At 37.0% G+C, this 19,932-nt stretch overlaps 1 protein-coding gene across 1 annotated transcript; it reads left to right on the top strand.

Moving 5' to 3' along the window:
* The first annotated feature begins 15,449 nt into the window (after positions 1-15,449).
* Positions 15,450-17,295, top strand: LOC126790764 (9-cis-epoxycarotenoid dioxygenase NCED6, chloroplastic). The gene has a single exon (XM_050517107.1). It carries the CDS (start codon positions 15,450-15,452, stop codon positions 17,283-17,285), a length of 1,836 nt encoding a protein of 611 aa, XP_050373064.1. The 3' UTR covers positions 17,286-17,295.
* Positions 17,296-19,932: the final 2,637 nt, after the last annotated feature.

The following is a 19,932-nucleotide window of genomic DNA, read 5'->3' as shown; positions in this document are numbered from 1 at the left end:
CTTTTTAAAGAGTGACACGTATTATTGGTGCTGCACAGCGTTGGAGTACAGAATACACTCCCGTTAATTAGATAAAATCTAACTTATTAAACCAAACCTTCGAGGTCACCTGCGCAGTACGTGGGGCCTCCATGGAAGAAGAGTAGATCACCAACGCAGATAAAGCCACCAAATCCACATGCAATACTACCATTGCCATCATCAAAAGCAGAAATTGAGGCACACAGATCATCCATCTTAATTAAGAGCTCTTTAGTTCCAAAATTGCGCTTCTTGGCGCGTTTAGGAACAAATAGGTACACATTCAACTTACAGCCTTAGGTTTCTTGCTTTTGGACCATTTATGGGTGTGTTTGGTACAGTTGAGCTTATAAAAAAGTCGGCTTATGCTGATTTCTGAAAATAAGTGGCTGGTAAATAAAGTTGTAGACTGTTTGGTAAACTTGCTTATATAAGTAGCTGTTAGTGACAGAAGTAATGACAAAGCGTTTGGTAAACTCAAACTAGCTTATGCTTTTAATTTGTCAAATGACCAATTTAGACATGTAAGATAATTTTTAGTTAATTTTAGTTTAAAACAATGCCTAAAAATATATGGCATATTAATATTGGATAATTTTAAAATTATCTTAAACCAATATACTCTGATATTGATAATTTGGTTTTGATTAGGATCATGTCAATACATAAATACTCAATCACGTGCATTCATCAAACTTTGAGCGATCATGTTTCTTAATATATCAATTTCTTGTGCGCCATGATGATTTTGTTCATCATCATCATCTTCCTCATCTCCACCACCCTTCCCTTTCTTCGTCTCGGACAAAATGTCTATAACGATGTGCATATCTTCGGATATAATTATGAAGTGTCATAGTAGCGATGACAATCTTCACTTGTTTCTCGAATGAATATCCTTGCATGTCTTTTAAAATCTTCCATTTTTTTTTCCAAACTCCAAATGAGCGTTCTATAACTCCTCTAAGTGAAGAGTGTACTTGGTTAAATAGTTCTCTTTTATTTCTTGCTTCTCGGCCACGATATTGTCGGAAGTGTTGTGGTGGCCCTTAATAAGGTCCCAAATACCCTAGCAGAGTGGGATATCCTGAATCCACAACATAATATTTTCCTACAAAATTATCATGTAATAAAATTTGTGAAAATGTCATTTGAAGCATGAATTGAAATAAAATTTTTGAGTAAAATTAAATATATTACCTGGTGGAGGATGAGGAAAGTTCATATTAGGATTTCGAAGAACCGATTGTAATCCTCTTGTATCATGAGCTGACCCTTCCCAACCCAGTGGGTAAGTAAAAGTAAATTGGAATAGTTGTTGATATAAGAGCAACTCCACTGGCCTTGTTATTTGCCAGATGGAGGCCCAACAACTAAAAAAGACAGCCCAAGCATTCGTCCAACCCGTATGTTATATCTACGTGGATACATCATATATTTGACATTCGCTGAGACACTGTCAAATTTGACAGCCTCCCTATCTCTGTCTTTTGCGTTTCACTTGCTCCTTCGCTGAAAGTTTCACCCACCTCGCATCCTCACTTTCTCGCCCAAAAATTTCCTGAAACAAGAACTCATCCACCTCTAATCTGTTTTTCAAGTTTAATACCCCCAGTAGAAGTTTACTACCTCTAGTAAACTTTAGTAAAAATTTTACTAACCCCAGTAAACTTTATTTTTTTGTATCTAAGTTGATTTTTCTCCGTTTTAAGGTGTGTTATGGCCTTTAGAAATATTGTTTTTCAAGTTTAATACCCCCAGTAGAAGTTTACTAGAGGTAGTAAACTTTAGTAAATTTTTACTACCCCCAGTAAACTTTATTTTTTTGCATCTAAGTTGATTTTCTCCGTTTTAAGGTGTGTTATGGCCTTTAAAAATACTGTTTTTTAAGTTTAATACCCCTAGTAGAAGTTTACTAGAGGTAGTAAACTTAGTAAATTTATACTACCCCCAGTAAACTTTATTTTTTTACATCTAAGTTGATTTTTCTCCGTTTTAAGGTGTGTTATGGCCTTTAGAAATATTGTTTTTCAAGTTTAATACCCCCAGTAGAAGTTTATTAGAGGTAGTAAACTTTAGTAAATTTATACTACCCCAAGTAAACGTTATAAATGCTTGTTGGTATCAAAAGTACAAAGTAGTTGTAGCTAGAAATATTGAATATAACTATGCAGGTTAGTTTTCATATGAGTTATCAGAGTTATTAATCATATTTCTTAAAACTAGCAAAGGCTATTAAACTTGCCAAGTCTACAAACTCAAACTTCATTTATGAAGATGGAGGACAATATGTAACATAGTCTCCTTACAACACACTTTTTTTTATCTTCCCATGTTCCTCACAAAGTCTTAGAAAATGCAGACAAAAAAAAAACATTCAAATTCACTATTGCAATAAACCCAAACACACACTCACCAGCTCTATGAGGAGAAATTTCTGAATTTAGCTTACGAATTTTGCGTGATAGATTTTCACATTGACAATTCTCAAACAAACACACATTTACTACCTCTGTGTGTAGAAACCTTTGAATCCCGCTTCAAGGTTTTGCGTGAGGAATTGAAATTACCTGTAAAGTCACAAACTTTAGTGACAGAAACAAACAAAAACAAAAAAAAACAAAAAACAAATCCTTTAATGAAATTCACAATCCTACTATGAAATAGAACCATCTAGGTTTCAATAAATTAACAGTGAAGAAAGTATTTTGAAACCATTGAAGCTCGGTAAATGTGGAAAAGGAAAGGTTGTACTTTTTCTGGGTGTAGAAATGGAAGTCCTTCTTCTCTGCTTCCACTAGAGATAAACAGATAAGCAAGAAAAGTATGAATATGATATACATGTGAAAGCTTTTCTACCTACTTGCTAGTGTGAAATATATGATGCAGGAATTATATGAGGTTTCCATGGCAATTGTCTGTGATTCATGGAAGTAGATGAGGGTACCCATCGGTATTACACAAAATTCATTTAACTACAGTGATCAGCGCTACAGTGTTGCAAAGAGCTTCTGCTTCTAAAAGGAGGTGTCGAGCAACTTTGGCTTTTGGGCTGAAAAAACCATCGCTTCTAGAAGCCGCAGATGAGAAGCCGAATTACCAAACGCAACAACTAGCTTAACTTATAATCACTAGAGGCAATAAGCATTACCAAACACAGCCATATGTTGTCCAACCTTGAGCTTTTCCTTCTTCGCCGGTGACACTTTCAAGCTACCATTCTTAATGTGTAACAATAGTTCAGCAGCAAATGATACATCAATTGGAATGAGTGGCATTCTTGGACTATTCACCCGAGCACCCTTACTATAGCCCTCTAAATCTGTATAACATCTTTGTTAATCCCAATGAGCGGTAGAAGAATCGCAAGAATAGTATCTAGGAATTGGTGGTACTTCCACCATAGTCACAATCAGTGAGTTACAAAACATTGCAACTTGTGCCTCCATATCAGCAAGGGACATGCTTGGAATGGTGAACAACACCTTTGGTACGGCCAGTGTCAATACCCCACCATATCGTAGAACAAAATGAATACGCTTCACACCCTTAGAAAATGGGTTAGCTGTCATGACGTAGTCTTAGTATATTGTACTAGAAATTTGTTTATGTATTCTTTAGTATTATTTTGGTATTTTCTTTGTCGAAAAATAAATTCAGGCATCTACTGTATTCTTTGAATCATTGACTGTTGTCAAATATATGTGTTTTATTTTCTTATCAGGTTTAATTATAAGCATCCAGCCCCTCATCTAATTGAGAACACGTTGCCTTCTATTTTTGTTTCACATGTCCTAACTTGATTATGCTAGAACATCCTCGTCATGCTCCATCTCCCTCTCTACTTTTTTTTTTCCAAAGCTAGAGTCTCTTCACTTGCTCAAAAGTTTCACTTGAGCAAAAAACTATTGATAACCTGCTGCGAATTCTACTCAAAGAGAACACTGATTCTCTAACAACCTAGACAAATATTTACTTGTACGTGAATTTCTTGACCATCCATAATTATCTTCCTTGATTAAACTATTACTCAATCAATTACAGTGAGATTTGTATCTTAACATCCTATATCATGTGGCTAGGTTGTGATGGATTAGAGTGGGCTCTTATATTTTGTGTGCTGCTCAACTTCTCTTTCTTTGTTTTGTTAACCATGTATTAATTAGCCTTAATTCTGTCTTAGTTCTGTTAATTCTGTTGGTCATAGATAGGGTTAGCAGCTCCACGTGTTGGTTGTTGTGTGATCAGCTGCTAGCTATAAAAGCTATTGTACTACTGCTCCTCTGTAATTTTTCCAACAGAATCAATATATCAAACTTTCTTTTCTCTCAAGCTGTTAAGCTTTCATGGTATCAAGAGCCAGGTTGTGATCCGGTGAGATTTTCCGGCGACGGCGACGATCACGTTTCACAAGCTCAGCGAAGCTTTGGTTTCCATATCTCATCACTCGATTTAGTTCAATTTGTCATAATACTCAGATATGTTCATCTACTCAAACCCTAGCTTCTTCCTTTTCTGCTGAATCGCACTGTAGATCTCTCTAAATATGAAGATCTTGTTGCATAATTGATCTGTTCTTGAAATACTTGATTCAATTTCATAAGTTGATTGAGACTTGCATGTTGCTTCTTGCTTAAGGATCAATAATTTGCATCTATCTTAGTGTTGTAGTGTGTGATAATCATAATCCCTAGCTTCGATTTCGTTACTCTTCCATCGAATCTTTTATTTCGTTGCTCTTTCTTCGAAACCTTTCCATATCTAAAACCCTAGCGTAGTCTCAGATTCAGTCATGAATACTTCACACACTCCCGTCTTACTTCCTAATAATTGCCTTGATGAAATGAACTATCCTTCATGGCTCTTTAGACTTGAATGATTTCTAAAACGTTTACATCTGTATGGATTTGTGGATAGATCCATTTCATGTCCTGAACAGTTCAGTCGTGGTCCTGATGACACTCTAATCATCAATCCAGACTATGATGCTTGGAAGGCACAAGATCATAATCTTGTTAATATGATAGGCCAAACCCTAGGACCTAAGGTAGTGAGATGTGTTGTTGGATCACGTTCAGTTGCAGAAATATGGTCTAGTTTGAAGAACAAATTTGCAGCCTCTAATAGGCAGAATGTCATTCAGCTTAAGGCTAATCTGATGAGTATTAAGAAAGGAAATGATTCAATTGAAACCTTTCTTGATAGAATTAAGGATGCCATAGATGCCTTGGAGACAGTAGGAGTTATTGTTGATGATGATGACATTGTGGTGTTGGTTCTAGCTGGTTTACCAAATGAGTATGCTACTATAAAGACTGTGATTAGGTCTAAAGAAACCTGTGACATGGCTCAACTTAAGTCTTTGCTTAAGGCTGCTGAAATGGATGTTCTAGGAGAAATGTCTCCACTTCTGTCATCTCCTTTAACTGCAATGATTGCTCAATCTCCAATACCATTTACTCCAAATTTCTCTCCTCAACAAAGCAGTCCAACTACTCCAGCTGTCCCACCTGGTTTCTCCATATTACAACTTCAACAATCTCCTCATACCCCACAAAGTGCTTCCTCTAGCTCAAATACCCCCACTTACATGCCTCACCCTGCAATGAGCTATGGATATGGCTTTAATCCATTTATTGTTTTTGATCAAATGATGAGTTTCTATGTTGGAAGAGGCAGAGGTCAGATGAACAATGGTGGGAGAGGTAACTTTGGAGGAGGAAGAGATAACTTTGGAGGAGGCAGAGGTAATGGTAATGGAGGAAATGGTAATTTTCAGGGAAATGGTAATTTTCAGGGAAATGGTAATTTTCGAGGAGGCAAAGGTAATGGTAATCGTGGATATGGTAATTTTGGTAATTTTGGAGCAGGCATAGGTAATGGTAATGGAGGAAGTGGACATGTTGTATGTCAGTTTTGTGGCACTGTTGGTCACATTGCTAAGACTTGCAAGAACATTACCAACAATGCAGGTGCTTCTTCAAGCACACAAGTGGAGTGTCAGTACTGTGAAAGAACTAATCATACTGCATATAGGTGTTACTGGATTATTGGTTTTCCAAATCAACAGCAACAACAATCTCCAAGTGACAACATCTCTGCTATGCTTGCATCAACTGTTCCTGCATCTCAACAATTCTGGTGCAACCAACCATATGACTTCTGAAATTTAATTGCTCAACAATGTGGCTCCATACACTGATGGTGATTCTGTGTAAGTTGGTAATGGTAATTTTTTTTTAAATATAACTCATACTGGTAATGCTTCTCTTTGGGATATGAAACTGGAAAATGTTCTTCTTATACCTGAAATTGCTGCACACCTATTGTCTATATATCAGCTATGCAAACAAAATAACTGTTGTGTTTGGTTTGATGAGTTCATGTGTGTGATTCAGGACAAGGTGTTGGGCAGAATTCTATACAAAGGACTAAGTAACAATGGTGTCTACCCCATTCCATTCAATCTTCCAGTGATTCAGCAGAGGAATAAGGTTCAGAAAATTCAAGAAAAGCAGAAGTCTCCACTTTCTTCAGCTTTTGTTGGAAAGTTTGTTCAGCAATCTCTTTGGCACAAGAGATTAGGCCATTCTGCAAATGAAGTAGTTAATTACATGTTGAAAATGAAGTATTAGTAATGTTTCTGATAATACTTCAGCCATATGTGAGCCTTGTGTGTTAGGAAAATTTCACAAACTTCCATTTCCAAAGTCTGAGACAATGTCTATTAATCCATTTGCACTTGTTCACAGTGATGTCTGGGGTCCCTCTCCATATTTGTCTCTTGATGGATTCAAATACTTTGTTCTTTTTATAGATGACTGTTCTAGATACACTTGGATTTTTCCCATGAAAAATAAAAATGAGGTTCTTCCATTTTTCCAAGCATTTCATGCCTTTGTTAAAACTCAGTTCTCTTGTTCTATAAAGATTCTACGGTCTGATGGAGGTGGGGAATACACAAGTAATGCATTTAAGGATTTTCTAAGTAAAAATGAAATTCTACAGCAGATTTCATGTCCTTATACCCCACAACAGAATGTTATCTCAGAAAGGAAGAATAGACATATTCGAGAGACAACAGTTACTATGCTTCAGACAGCTTCATTACCTCCATCCTTCTGGTATCATGCTTGTGCCTTAGCAACATTTCTTATAAATAGAATGCCAACTCCAGTACTTGAGATGCAATCACCATTTATTGCTATCTACAACAAGCCTCCTGCCTTGGATATACTCAGAGTATTTGGTTGTGCATGCTATCCTTTGATTTCTCCTGTTAAACACAACAAACTTCAACCTAAGGCAATGAAATGCATTTTTCTGGGATTTGCTTTAGGATATAAGGGTTATATATGCTATCACATGGACAGTAAGAAGTACATCATTTCAAGACATGTATTCTTTAATGAAGATTCTTTTCCATATTCAGTGATTCAAAAATTGATTGAAACAAATATGAAGAGGCATAAAGAGCAATAAGAGGCCCAACCATTTGTTACTCAACATCAGTCTTTTGTACATTGCCCAACATCAGTCCTCTCCACCGTAGTGAGCAATCAAACACCACAGTCAGCTACTCCTCATCCTTATCATTTGCAGGTATCTACGTCTCTGCCTACAAATGTTGAATTACATAGCATTGGTGATATTGCTTCTTCTACTAATGCTCATAATTCCGAAAATCTTGCTTTTAGTCCTCAAGTCCATACCTCTATACAGTTTGAGCAAACTAATGGAGATATTGCAGTTAATATAGAGCCTGGAATTGGAGTTGACTTGACAGTTCATAATTCTGCAACAGCTAATTCGGGTACTATTAGTAATGTTTCAGACTCCAATATTCTACATCCAGTTGATGGTTTAACAAATGCAACAGTCAATGATCACATCATGCTAACCAGGGGCAAACGGGGAATTTTTCCTAAAAAACGTTTCTTGTCTATTTTGACAGAACCAAGCTTAGACCTTGCAGATTTTGAACCATCCAATTGGAAATCAGCTATTAAAATTCCTCAGTGGAAAGTAACTATGCAAGAAGAGTATGATGCTTTGATAAATCAAAATACTTGGACTCTCACTCCTTCGCCTCCAGATAAAAACTTAGTTTCATGCAAGTGGATTTTCAAGATTAAAAGAAATGCTGATGGTTCTGTTGCTAGGCATAAAGCACGATTAGTGGCTAGAGGTTTCAGTCAAGAGTATGGGGTTGATTATGAAGAAACTTTCTCTCCAGTAGTGAGACATACCACAGTAAGACTCATTCTTGGCTTGGCTGCAAATTCTGGTTGGAAACTTCATCAAATGGATCTTAAAAATGCATTTTTACATGGTATTCTTCATGAAGAAGTTTATATGGCTCAGCCTCAGGGTTTTGAAGATCCAACTACCAATTCAACTTATGTGTGCAAGCTTAATAAATCTTTGTATGGCTTGAAACAAGCTCCTAGAGCCTGGAATGACAGGTTTACTCAGTTTCTGCCTTCTATTGGTTTTAAATTTTCCTATGCTGATCCCTCATTATTTGTTAAGCAGTCAGGTTCTGCACGAGTGTATCTGCTTTTATATGTTGATGACATTATAATTACCGGAGATAGTGAAGACATGATAGCTGAGGTCAAAGCAGCTTTGCAGACTGAGTTTGACATGAAAGATTTGGGAGATTTAAATTTCTTTCTTGGTCTTGAAGTTAAATATCTTCTAGATGGAATTTTTGTTTCTCAACACATATATGCTAGAGAGCTAGTGCACAAAGCTGGAATGGATCAATGTCATTCTCATTTAACTCCTTGTCAGTCTGGAGTAAAATTGTTTAGAGATTCTTGTGATTTGCTAGATTCTCTTGATACAGCTCATTTCAGGAGTTTGGTTGGTTGCTTGCAGTATCTTACTTTCACTAGACCAGATATAGCTAATAGTGTGAATTCTATATGTCAGTTTCTTCATTCCCCAACTTCTGATCATCTTCTTACTGCTAAAAGGGTTATCAGATATATTAAAGGGACTATATCTCATGGTATTCTATTTAGAAAGAATTCAGTACAATCAAATACAGGAAAATGTTCTATTTCTGCTTCTCTACAAGCATATTATGATGCAGACTGGGCAGGTGATCCAAATGAAAGAAAATCTACTACAGGCTTTGTGATTTTTCTCCATGGCTCTCTTGTTTCTTGGTGCAGCAAAAAGCAGAATGTTGTCTCTTGTTCTTCTACTGAGGCAGAGTATAGGAGTATGACAGATACATCTGCTGAACTTATGTGTCTTACTAATCTTCTCAAGGATCTGCGCATAGAGCTTGAACATATCCCAGTGTTAAATTGTGACAATATTTCTGCTCTTGCCCTTGCTACAAATCATGTGCAGCATTTTAAGCTCAAGCATGTAGAAGTTGATGTGCATTTCACAAGAGAACAGGTTAAGACAGGTTCAATCAAGTTTCAATTTATATCTTCCCATGAACAACTTGCAGATGTCTTCACCAAAGGCTTGTGCTCTCCTCAGCACACATATATTTGCAGCAACTTGATGTTTGATTCCCCACATCAAGCTGAGGGAGGGTGTTAACCATGTATTAATTAGCCTTAATTCTGTCTTAATTCTGTTAATTCTATTGGTCATAGATAGGGTCAGCAGCTCCACGTGTTGGTTGTTGTGTGATCAGCTGCTAGCTATAAAAGCTATTGTACTACTGCTCCTCTGTAATTTTTCCAACAGAATCAATATATCAAACTTTCTTTTCTCTCAAGCTGTTAAGCTTTCATGTTTGACAATTGATATCTAAAGATTGAGGTAGGGAAAAACAAAATCTTCTTTCAAAACTTGATTCTAAGCCGTTGTCCATATTTGGGTATGATTAGTAGTTATCTCTCTTTGAATCTCATCTGCCTATATATTTTAACTGTTGGGTTTGAGCTTTGATCATATTTTTATGTGATAATCATGTTTAAGTTGACATCTTAGTGATCTGAATTTTACTGAATCATTGATTATCAGTAAATCTTATTGTTTCATTTATGGTCTTTGGTCATGCTGTGGAATTTTGCTAATCGCTGGAACTATTCAAAATGAATTGGAGAATCAGTATTCAATATGGTTCTCTCCTATTAGAGCATGAATAATAAACTTTGCTTCTTTCCTTTCTTATAATTTTTTTGTCCTTGAACACAACCTCTCATCAAGTTTTTCCTATTAAACAAGTCAGTGTTCTAATTCAATTCATTTGGATAGAAGAATTCCTTGTTAATTCTATTTCTTAATTATTTATTACTACCTTAATAAAGTAGCAGATATCTCATTTTCCTACATTTATATTCATGATCTGCTACTTTCAATTGGAAATTAACATTTGCTGAAACTTAGTAAAGAATATAATACTATTTGTTCTTTACAAACAAGGTTTGGCCAAAAATATTGCCAGGTTTGCCTCTTTCAACAAAAAGAAGAAGTTGTAATTGTTTACTAAATAACTTTTCCCCAGTTCGGAAGAATCCCCTCTACTGAGTTTCCTCAAAATAATGTTTTCCCTGTTGACTAGCTACCTATGTTGCATGGATACGGCAATGGAAGGCGTGTAGCCGTGTCCGACACGTCCGAACACGCCGATACGACACGATACACATTTTTTACGTATCGGACACGCCACGTGGCGTATCGTAAAATTTTGAGTTTTCGATACGTTGATCAGTACGCCACGTAAGCAATTTGAAAAAAAAAAACACAAAATAACCTAAATCTAAGTCGCAACTCACCTCAACCCCTTCGCTGCCTCCTCTAAACTCACCTCTGATTGTTCATGTTCTCATTCTTCTTCATATTACTAAAAGGTTTAAACCAACTTTTAATTGAGTTGTTCTCCTTCTCAGCAATGCTGGTCGGACAACAAGACTTGGTTCATGTTCTGATTGTTCTCTCTTCTATTCCTTAAATCAACTTTTACTTGAGTTGTTCCTCTCAAATTCTGATCAGCTATCACCAATCTGTACAGGTCAGTAGCCATGGATTGTTTTCTTATAGCTTCTATCTTTGATTACCCAAATGCATTACTTATGGTTTTGATCTTGTTTCTCTTTACTGTATCTAATAAATTTCATGGTAAACTCCATTTTGGGTATTGTTTGGTTAGCAAAATGAACTTTGTAAATGTATCAAAATTGAAACTTTAAGCCTCCCATTTGCTGCATTCAAGCTTGGTTGATGTCATTGATGTTTCCCAGCTTAAATTACATTGTTGGAAGCTGGTTTCGTATGCTTAGTGGGACGCAACGCACTGTTAAAGATCGAACCTTCAATATTGATGTTAGATTTTGAACAGTTTTCATACCCACATTGAAATTGTGGTGCCCTAGTACCTTCTGATTTGGTTTTTGTGCATACTAGATTAAGATTTTTGTGTTGGTTTAACAAGCTTTTGTATCATGTTTATTGCAGAGGTAGTGTTTGTGTAGATTGTTGATGTTGAGTATTGATTACTGAAGTAGAAGTAATTAGATGTGATGATTTAATTGTTGAATACTTTCATAGGATGAGTTCAAGTGTAGCATCAACCGAACCGTCTAATGTTAAACTATGCACTTTGTCACTTGCATTTTGATTATTTAATGTTATTTCTTAAACATTATCACGCAATTGATGAATTTTACAACTTTATAGTGTTATTGTTAATTTATTTTATGTATTAAAAATATATAAAAATATTTTTATTGGCCGTGTCGGAGCAGTGTCGAAAGAAGAGTTTTTGAAATTTGTCGTGTCGGCGTGTCGCGCCGTGTCGTGTTACCGTGTCCGTGTCCGTGTCAATGCAACATAGCTAGCTACATTAGATATGTTGAAGCATACAAAGATAGCCATATGTGTTTTCTTCTTATTTATCTTTTCCTCAGGAAAGAACTTGATCGCAACAAACAAACTTTTAACTTCATTATAGGATTATCTCAAGTTTTGTTCATTGAAGAGATCGTGTTCTTCATATTTTCTTTCATATTCAATTCTTCTCTCAGCCAAGATTTTTAGTGTTGAGGTTTACTCTTTATCCAGTTGCATATTAATCAGTCAAAATAATTTTATATCTTTAGTTTTGGCCTTGAGGCCTTATTAGAATCTATTTTTTGAATTCCTTGAGAGGTTTTCTTGTTAATGATATTCTCTATCTTTACTAAGGACCAAGAATATATGTTCCTAATTATTCAATAATGTTATGTTTCCTATTGACAAACTGATTTGAATATACTGATAGTGTACTATCAAGCTTGTTTGTTTTTTTTTTTTTGCGCTTAAATGTTCCTGGTCAAAGGTAGGTGTGTATTTCTAAGCTATTCAAGCACTATTTTGAAATTTTAATGCATATGTTTTCAATAATGTACTTGAGTTAAAGTCATGTTTCCTTACATCAAGGGTTTCTCGGAATAATTTGAATGACTTTATTTATTTTATTTTGTTTGACCCGGGATATAGTTTAAGAAGGGATTGTGTCTCCACAGTGTAAAAGACCCAAAACCTAATCAGGATTTGTTTGTATGAGGTGTGCTCAATGACCATAATAATATGAGCAAGGGATCTAACCGTAAAAAGGAAGGGATTTCAAAGATTTCCTCTCAATTTTTAAGCTGGTGCTGCTAGTTGCAAAGGAAATAATGGTTTCAGCCTTGAAAATAAATTGAAGAGACTTCAAGATCTCTATTGCTTCTTCTACTGGATTTATAATGAGCAGTACATTTCTCTTATATTTGAGCATTTATCGAGTGATTAGTTTACATTCACTTCCTATCATGTTCAATTGTTTGTTGGTTTAACCAACTTCATTGGCTACTGTAGCTACTTCTTGATATCGATCTTACTTGAACATCTTTGTGTATCTCTTACAGCTACAGTAAATCTTATTTTCATTTAAAGAAAGTATTTGAAAGTATATATACCTTCATACACATTTTCAAGTGTAAACTGGCATATTTTGGTCAGCAGTGCAGATTTTGTTGTATATTAGTGTGAAGTTAGAGGTTTACTGTCAATGGGTTAACATGTTGTATTTTGTTACCAAGGTAGTGAAATTTTTTGTAAGAGAACTGCACTTTTGTACTTGTTTATATTGAAGGAATTCATGTTCTTACACCCCTTAAGCTGATTTTACTATACTAATTCTCTTCAATTTTGAATACCTGAGCCAACTACAAGCCGTCCTATGTATGCTATTGTTTTTTAGTTTTTTGTTTTCTCGTACCACTTCCTTAGGCTCACCATAACTTCACTCAACTATAATAATAATTATTGTTGTAATCTATACCTTCCGACTTCTTTGGCTCACTATAATCATATTCAACTATAATTGCAGTGGTTCTCCTATTCATTTTCTAAAATTTGGGAAAGTCTTTTACTCTCGAGCAAGAATTTTATGTTCTGTCTTCAGAAAAAAAATGTCTTATACTTGTTTCAAATTTTTAATTCACCATATATACGTCTTTGTATTGTCAAAGGTTCAGGCATAAAGAGATCTTTAATTTTACTATTGTAACCGAAAACGATATGCTCAGATTCAAGCCGCATTGCTAATTTTAGTTTTTAAGCCCTTAGTTTTTCTTCTCAGAAAATTCTAGTATGCATATCTACATTTGTGTCTCAAAAAACAAATTAAAATAATTGGAAGAGAGATGCAATGTGGATCGCAAGATTTCAAAATTTTGAAATTGAATAGTGATGATTTTGCATGTAGACCAGACAAATCATTTATCGGCCTCCGTGCTGTTTTTGTAATTTCCTTTGCGAAACTCGATCAGTGTCTTCGTAGTCATCTGTTCCTCAGGGTTCCAAAATCATTGTAACTTCATTAACGAAGATCTTTTCCTACTCAAACAAAAAAAAAGACCAATGATAAATATAGAACAAAATTGGCAGGGTACGTCTTATTAGGCTAAAGAAAACCAACAAAAGCTCAAACAGTTTCTCCGGGGCGGTTTGACTCCACGTGGGTCACTCGCCACGTATTGAAGAGACTGTCTTTTAGGGCACGCGTTCAAATTCCAGAACCACAAAGCTTCGGTCTCGCCCAGAAATATAGTAACCTGCTTCTGCAGATGATGAGATCAACGACGAACGGAAAGAAAGAGGAGCAAAACGATGGGCTTGGAAATTGGGAAAACATGAGGCACGTGGGACGCCATTTGCCCCTGATGTGGGTTTGAGTTCATCTGCATGGGAGTCAAACCAAACGTCATGGGTGGTCAAATGCCCCCCTGATCACCCACATGCCAATGCCCTCTGGTTCTTGTACCTCTTATAGTACTCTTGCATCACCTCTCAGTCATCGGTGACGATCATACTTGATCCAAGTACGTATTTTTCTCTCTGTGTGTGCATATATAATGACCCAGCCCACTTCTACATCATAACCCAGAAAGAGTAAATTATGATGATGTGTCATGTAACCAGCTAGCTACATTGAGTGATGGAACTTTAAGGAAGAGAGAGATTTTGGACCCGAGATTACCTTTGTTAAGCGTCGAATTGTCAGCTCAATCATATGTCAAAAGTCCAAAACAAGAAAGTGATGTTTAGTATACTTAAGAAAGAACACTTCATCTGCTCATCGAATAGTATGTATCTCTTATTCATATCAGAACTGATCATTGGATCCCGCAAGTGGTGCCAGACTCTCTTGAATTAGATACCAAGTCAATGTGATACTCAAATTTAAGGTTGGAAGCCAAATGCAATCTCTGCAAATCCTCCTTTGCACTAGTTTGTTTTAAGCCTAGACGGAAGAACGAAACCAAATAAATGACCAATTAGTAATTACCAAATTACGGTATAGCACATTGTCACATATAAATACAGGAGTTATAGCTATACAGAAATTAAGTGTACATACGTTTTACGTGTCCTGCCAATTACATGAAGAAGTGTCTAATCCTTTGTCTATGTATTTTACATGCAGACGTGCCTACTCCTTTGCATAAGTGCAATTTCCGTGTTTTGTGTTTCTTGGATATCGATCTATCGGACTCTTCTGGAGAACGATATCTGTGGGACTTGTTCCAATTCGCTGGAGATCGAACACTGGTAAACCTTTGCCGTCATTTACTCATCAGAAAAGAAAAACAAAGAAATCTTTCCACCATTTACGGTGAGATGCGGCTACTGTGTTCATACGTAATAATACTTCTTCTTTTGGCAAAATGCAAAATTACTTCTTTTGGCCAAGTACGTACGTATATATTCTAGCTTGTACTAAATGCATGCCCAACCTAATCCTTGTAATCTCGAAACTCATTCCCTCGTGTCTACTTCGGCACTTGCCAGCTGGGACTTCCTCTGTGAATCCCACTCAACATTCCACCCCCATTATATATAACTACTACTCAACCCCACCGTTCTCTTCACACCTCTCGATCGATCGCACTCCTCTCTCTCTTTCAATCTTTCATTAATTTGTAGTCATGCATGCCTCTCTGCATTTCATCAGTACTCCTCTGCAGACCTCTTCCACTCTTAAAACTCCCATCAAAACACATACACACACAACTCAAAACGCGGTAGTCTGCAAAATCCTCATCAACCCGACGAGGAAAACACTACCTCCAGAAACTCAGAAACCATTGAAACCACCTCTACCGCTACCAAATACAAAACACTTGGTCGAGCCAGAGCCTGAGATAGTGAGCCCAACCAAACCCTGTTACCCTTCTCACTTAAACCCACTTCAGAAACTAGCATCCAAAGTATTAGACAAACTAGAAGCCTCAGTTATAAAGCCTCTAGAAAAGATGCACAAGTTGCCCAGGACTATCGACCCGGAGGTTCAGATATCCGGCAATTTCGCGCCGGTGTTGGAGTGTCCGGTTCAGCATGGCCTTGAAGTACTAGGTCAAATTCCGGATTGTTTACATGGCGTTTACGTCCGTAACGGGGCTAATCCTATGTTTATGCCCTTGGGCGGGCATCACTTATTTGACGGAGACGGCATGATCCACGCGCTCACTTTGGATGTGGGAAACAAAGCTAGCTACTCTTGTAGGTACACACGCACGAGCCGGCTCAAGCAAGAAGCCAAGCTAGGGCGGCCGATGTTTCCGAAGCCTATTGGTGAGATTCATGGTTACGCGGGTCTGGCTCGACTCGGCTTATTCTTGGCTCGAGCTTCTCTCGGCTTGGTTGACGGCTCACAAGGCACCGGGGTGGCTAATGCCGGTTTGGTCTACTTCAACGGACGCTTATTAGCCATGTCGGAGGATGACCTTCCTTACAATGTCAAAATCAAAGTTGATGGTGATCTCGAAACTATTGGACGGTTTGATTTCCACGGCGGTCTCGACCGGCCCATGATTGCCCATCCAAAGGTTGACCCGGTGACCGGTGAGCTCCACGCGCTAAGCTACGACGTGGTAAACAAACCATACCTAAAATACTACAAGTTTGACAAATGCGGGAGAAGGTCACGTGAGGTGGGAATCACACTAGAGCGACCTACAATGGTGCATGACTTTGCCATAACGGAGAACTATGCCGTGATTCCGGATCAGCAAGTTGTTTTCAAGCTATCGGAAATGATGAAAGGCGGGTCGCCGGTAATCTATGACCCGGAAAAGGTGTCTCAGTTTGGAATTTTGCCCAAGAACGATGAAGGGTTGGGGATTCAATGGATAGACGTACCCGATTGCTTTTGTTTTCATTTTTACAATGCATGGGAGGAAACTTCTGACTCGGGTGACCCGATCATTGTTGTCATTGGTTCGTGCATGAATCCGCCGGATTCTGTTTTCAACGAGCACAATACCGAACCGATGCAGGTGGAACTATCGGAGATCCGGATGAACATGAAGTCCGGAGAGTCCAGTCGGCGGGTCATTGTTTCGGGTTTAAATTTGGAAGTAGGGGTGGTGAACAAGCAGCTCCTAGGGCAAAAGACTAGATATTTTTACATGGCTATAGCCGAGCCATGGCCCAAGTGTTCGGGAATTGCAAAGGCGGATTTGGAAACCGGTATGGTGACAAAGTATTTGTACGGTACCGGCCGGTTTGGGGGTGAGCCGTTTTATGTACCCAAATCGAGTAGTAGCAGCGTGGGAAAGAATAGAGTACAGGGGGAAGATGGTGATGAGGGATATCTGATGGGTTTTGTGAGGGATGAGGAGGAGGAGAAATCAGAGATGGTAATCTTGGATGCGTCAACAATGAAGCAAGTAGGTTCAGTAAGATTGCCTGCTAGAGTTCCTTATGGATTCCATGGTACATTTATCAGTGAACAAGATTTGAAGGAGCAGGCTTTGAGCTAATCTGTAATTAGTGAATTCGAATATCTTGTTTTGAAGTATATACACTAATCTGTAATTAGTGAATTCGAATATCTTGTTTTGAAGTGTTTGTATATAGTTTTTGCATGTAAACATAATTCTTCGAGCATCATCTCTACTACTACTATAAAGCGAACACAAAAAAGAATCACCAAAATATAAATTTTCAAATATACCCCTTTGTAGTCTTTCACACACAAGGCAACATGATAATTACGTAAAATTACAAATGTTTAATTAATATGTTTTGTAAAAAATATTCCTCATGGTAAATAGAATTACGTAAATACTTGAATAAAATTGTACAAAATCATGCGATAAAAACATGTGCATCGCACAGTTATGAGGCTAGTGTAATTAAAAGAATTTTTGTCATAGAAGATCACTACAAATAATATTAACAAGAGGCCCACATCATATGTGACTCATTTGTGGTCTTTCATAATTTGGTATTTCCCTAAAACCCACAAAACCCCCTACAAATGTGGATTTTTAGTTATAAGAGCTGAGGCATCCGAACAAACCGGTAGACTTGAAACCCCTACAAATGTGGATTTTTAGTTATAATATCTAAGGCATCCGAACAACCCTATAGACTTGAACCTTGTTCCTACATGACCTGATCAATTGATCAAGCACTCGCCATCTATTTTCATTATTAAACTCTTTGACAACACGAAAAAACCATTGTTCAACTCTTTGATAACATTCATGTCAAAAAAAAAACTCTTTGATAACATGAAAAACCAAAAGCTCTTCCATTCCTTGGATAGATAGAAGGGAGGGCAGAGGCCTTTGATGTCCCCTCCAGGCAATAATTTTGGCCTCACATTATAATTAAAAAGCTACATTTGTGAGGAGTTTTGTAGGTTTTAGGAAAATGTCATATGATCAAAGTCCAAAACGAGCCACATATGATGTGTGACTTTTGTGATATTTTTTATAGTGGATGTAGAATAACAAATTCCTATTGGTTGCTATATAGCTGGTCCCTTCTATATATGATTTCTAGTTTTATTTCTTTATAGAAAGCTACCGGAATCTCAAGCTGCGACTATCTCCTTGGTTTCGTCGGGGGGAAAAAAGCACGATATATAATCTCCTTAAAATTGGTTGCTCAGTTGCCGTATACGTATGTAGGATATGATCTCAGTCTCATGCCTTTGTTACCAGAACTATATATACTATGTCTAATTCGTTGTTGCTCCGACAGTGCCATCGTTCTTCCTCTCGCTGGAGACATGCATGGGGCCGGCTACCTTGTGATACGAACGAGTGGTCTGGTAACTCTGGTTATAGCTAGCTAGATGTTTCCTTCACTTCACCTATACGGTTATACCTTTTCTGCTTCATTGACCTTCTATACTTCTCCTATGAGTACTCTTAATTATGAACCATTAAAACATAGAGAATCAAGTAGAAAGAGACACACATCAAACATGTCTTCTCATGTATTTCAAGATGAAGCGCTCTTCATTGTCTTAGTTGTTTACTTGTTTATGTAATAGCAAATTTAAAGGACATTTAATTAGTTTTGTGTGGCGGTATCTAAAAAGTGCATACCTGATCTCCAAAGAAAAAGACCGTCTCTTAAATAGCCCTGCCATTGTGAGTTTCTTATTTTGATCATGAAGTAACAATAGTCAAGTATATATAGCGATGTGCACTGTTCTTTTATTTGGATGTATGTGTTCGTTTAGAAGTATTACAATAACCTTTGAAACAAGCAAGCAAGGTCATTCTATATGTCTATTCTTCTTTTCAAAGGATCTTTTTGATCAGAGGTTGATTCGATCATCAGAAGAAGAATTTGGCCAAAAATTATTATATATAATAATGAATATATATAGATATTGAAAGTGATTTTTCTGTTTCGGTGGTTGCTCTCATTTCTAGTACGGTGGATTTGTAGGAAGTGGGTCAAAGTTATAGATGATTATAGACGATATATTGGTTTATTTCAATTTTCTATAATTAAGAACACGTTCCGGAAAGCAAATTGTATCGCTCATAGACTAGTACGTCTTGCATGTAATGGTGTCATGTATATTGTATATATGGTTTTGGGTAACCTCATGACATTATACATGATACGAAAATGGCGGAATATGGCTGTACTGTTCCCACGGTTACAAAATGGTAATGTTTGTTTTTTCTTAAATATGCGACACCTATCTTTGTCTTGGACTTTGTTTCAGAAAGACAAAAAACATATAAACAATCATATAAAGGAGCTGAGCGCGCTGAAAACCATTCATTTTAATTAGAATATATGTTATTTTACCAGTCCTTTTTACTTCTTGAAGTTCAAGTCTGGGACACGTACATACAAACCTCTACTTGTAAGCAACTCCAAATAATAGTACGTGGCAAGGATGAAGGGAGCAACTCTACCATAACAAACTGGGTGGATTGAGATCGTGAAAATTGAAAAGTTAACATAGCGGAAATTTGGCCTAAAAGACGCAACAAATGCCAAAATTAATCAGATTCCATAATTTTGATAATGCCTTCTGACTTCTGACCAAATGCTATTGATCAAGTTACATCTATTGATGTTGAGAAGCTCACCGATCCACCAATTCAACTTTTAATGTGTGCACGTAACATCAAAGCATTTGTAAGATTA

This window comes from Argentina anserina, chromosome 4, assembly GCF_933775445.1.
Source record: "Argentina anserina chromosome 4, drPotAnse1.1, whole genome shotgun sequence".
Classification (NCBI taxonomy): Eukaryota; Viridiplantae; Streptophyta; class Magnoliopsida; order Rosales; family Rosaceae; genus Argentina; species Argentina anserina.
The sequence above is the reverse complement of the archived record's forward strand: the minus strand, read 5'-3'. Positions and strand labels throughout refer to the sequence as shown.

What these genes read in the sequence shown, in the direction of transcription:
- LOC126790764 (XM_050517107.1), top strand. Translation starts at nt 15,450, where the DNA reads ATGCATGCCTCTCTGCATTTCATCAGTACTCCTCTGCAGACCTCTTCC.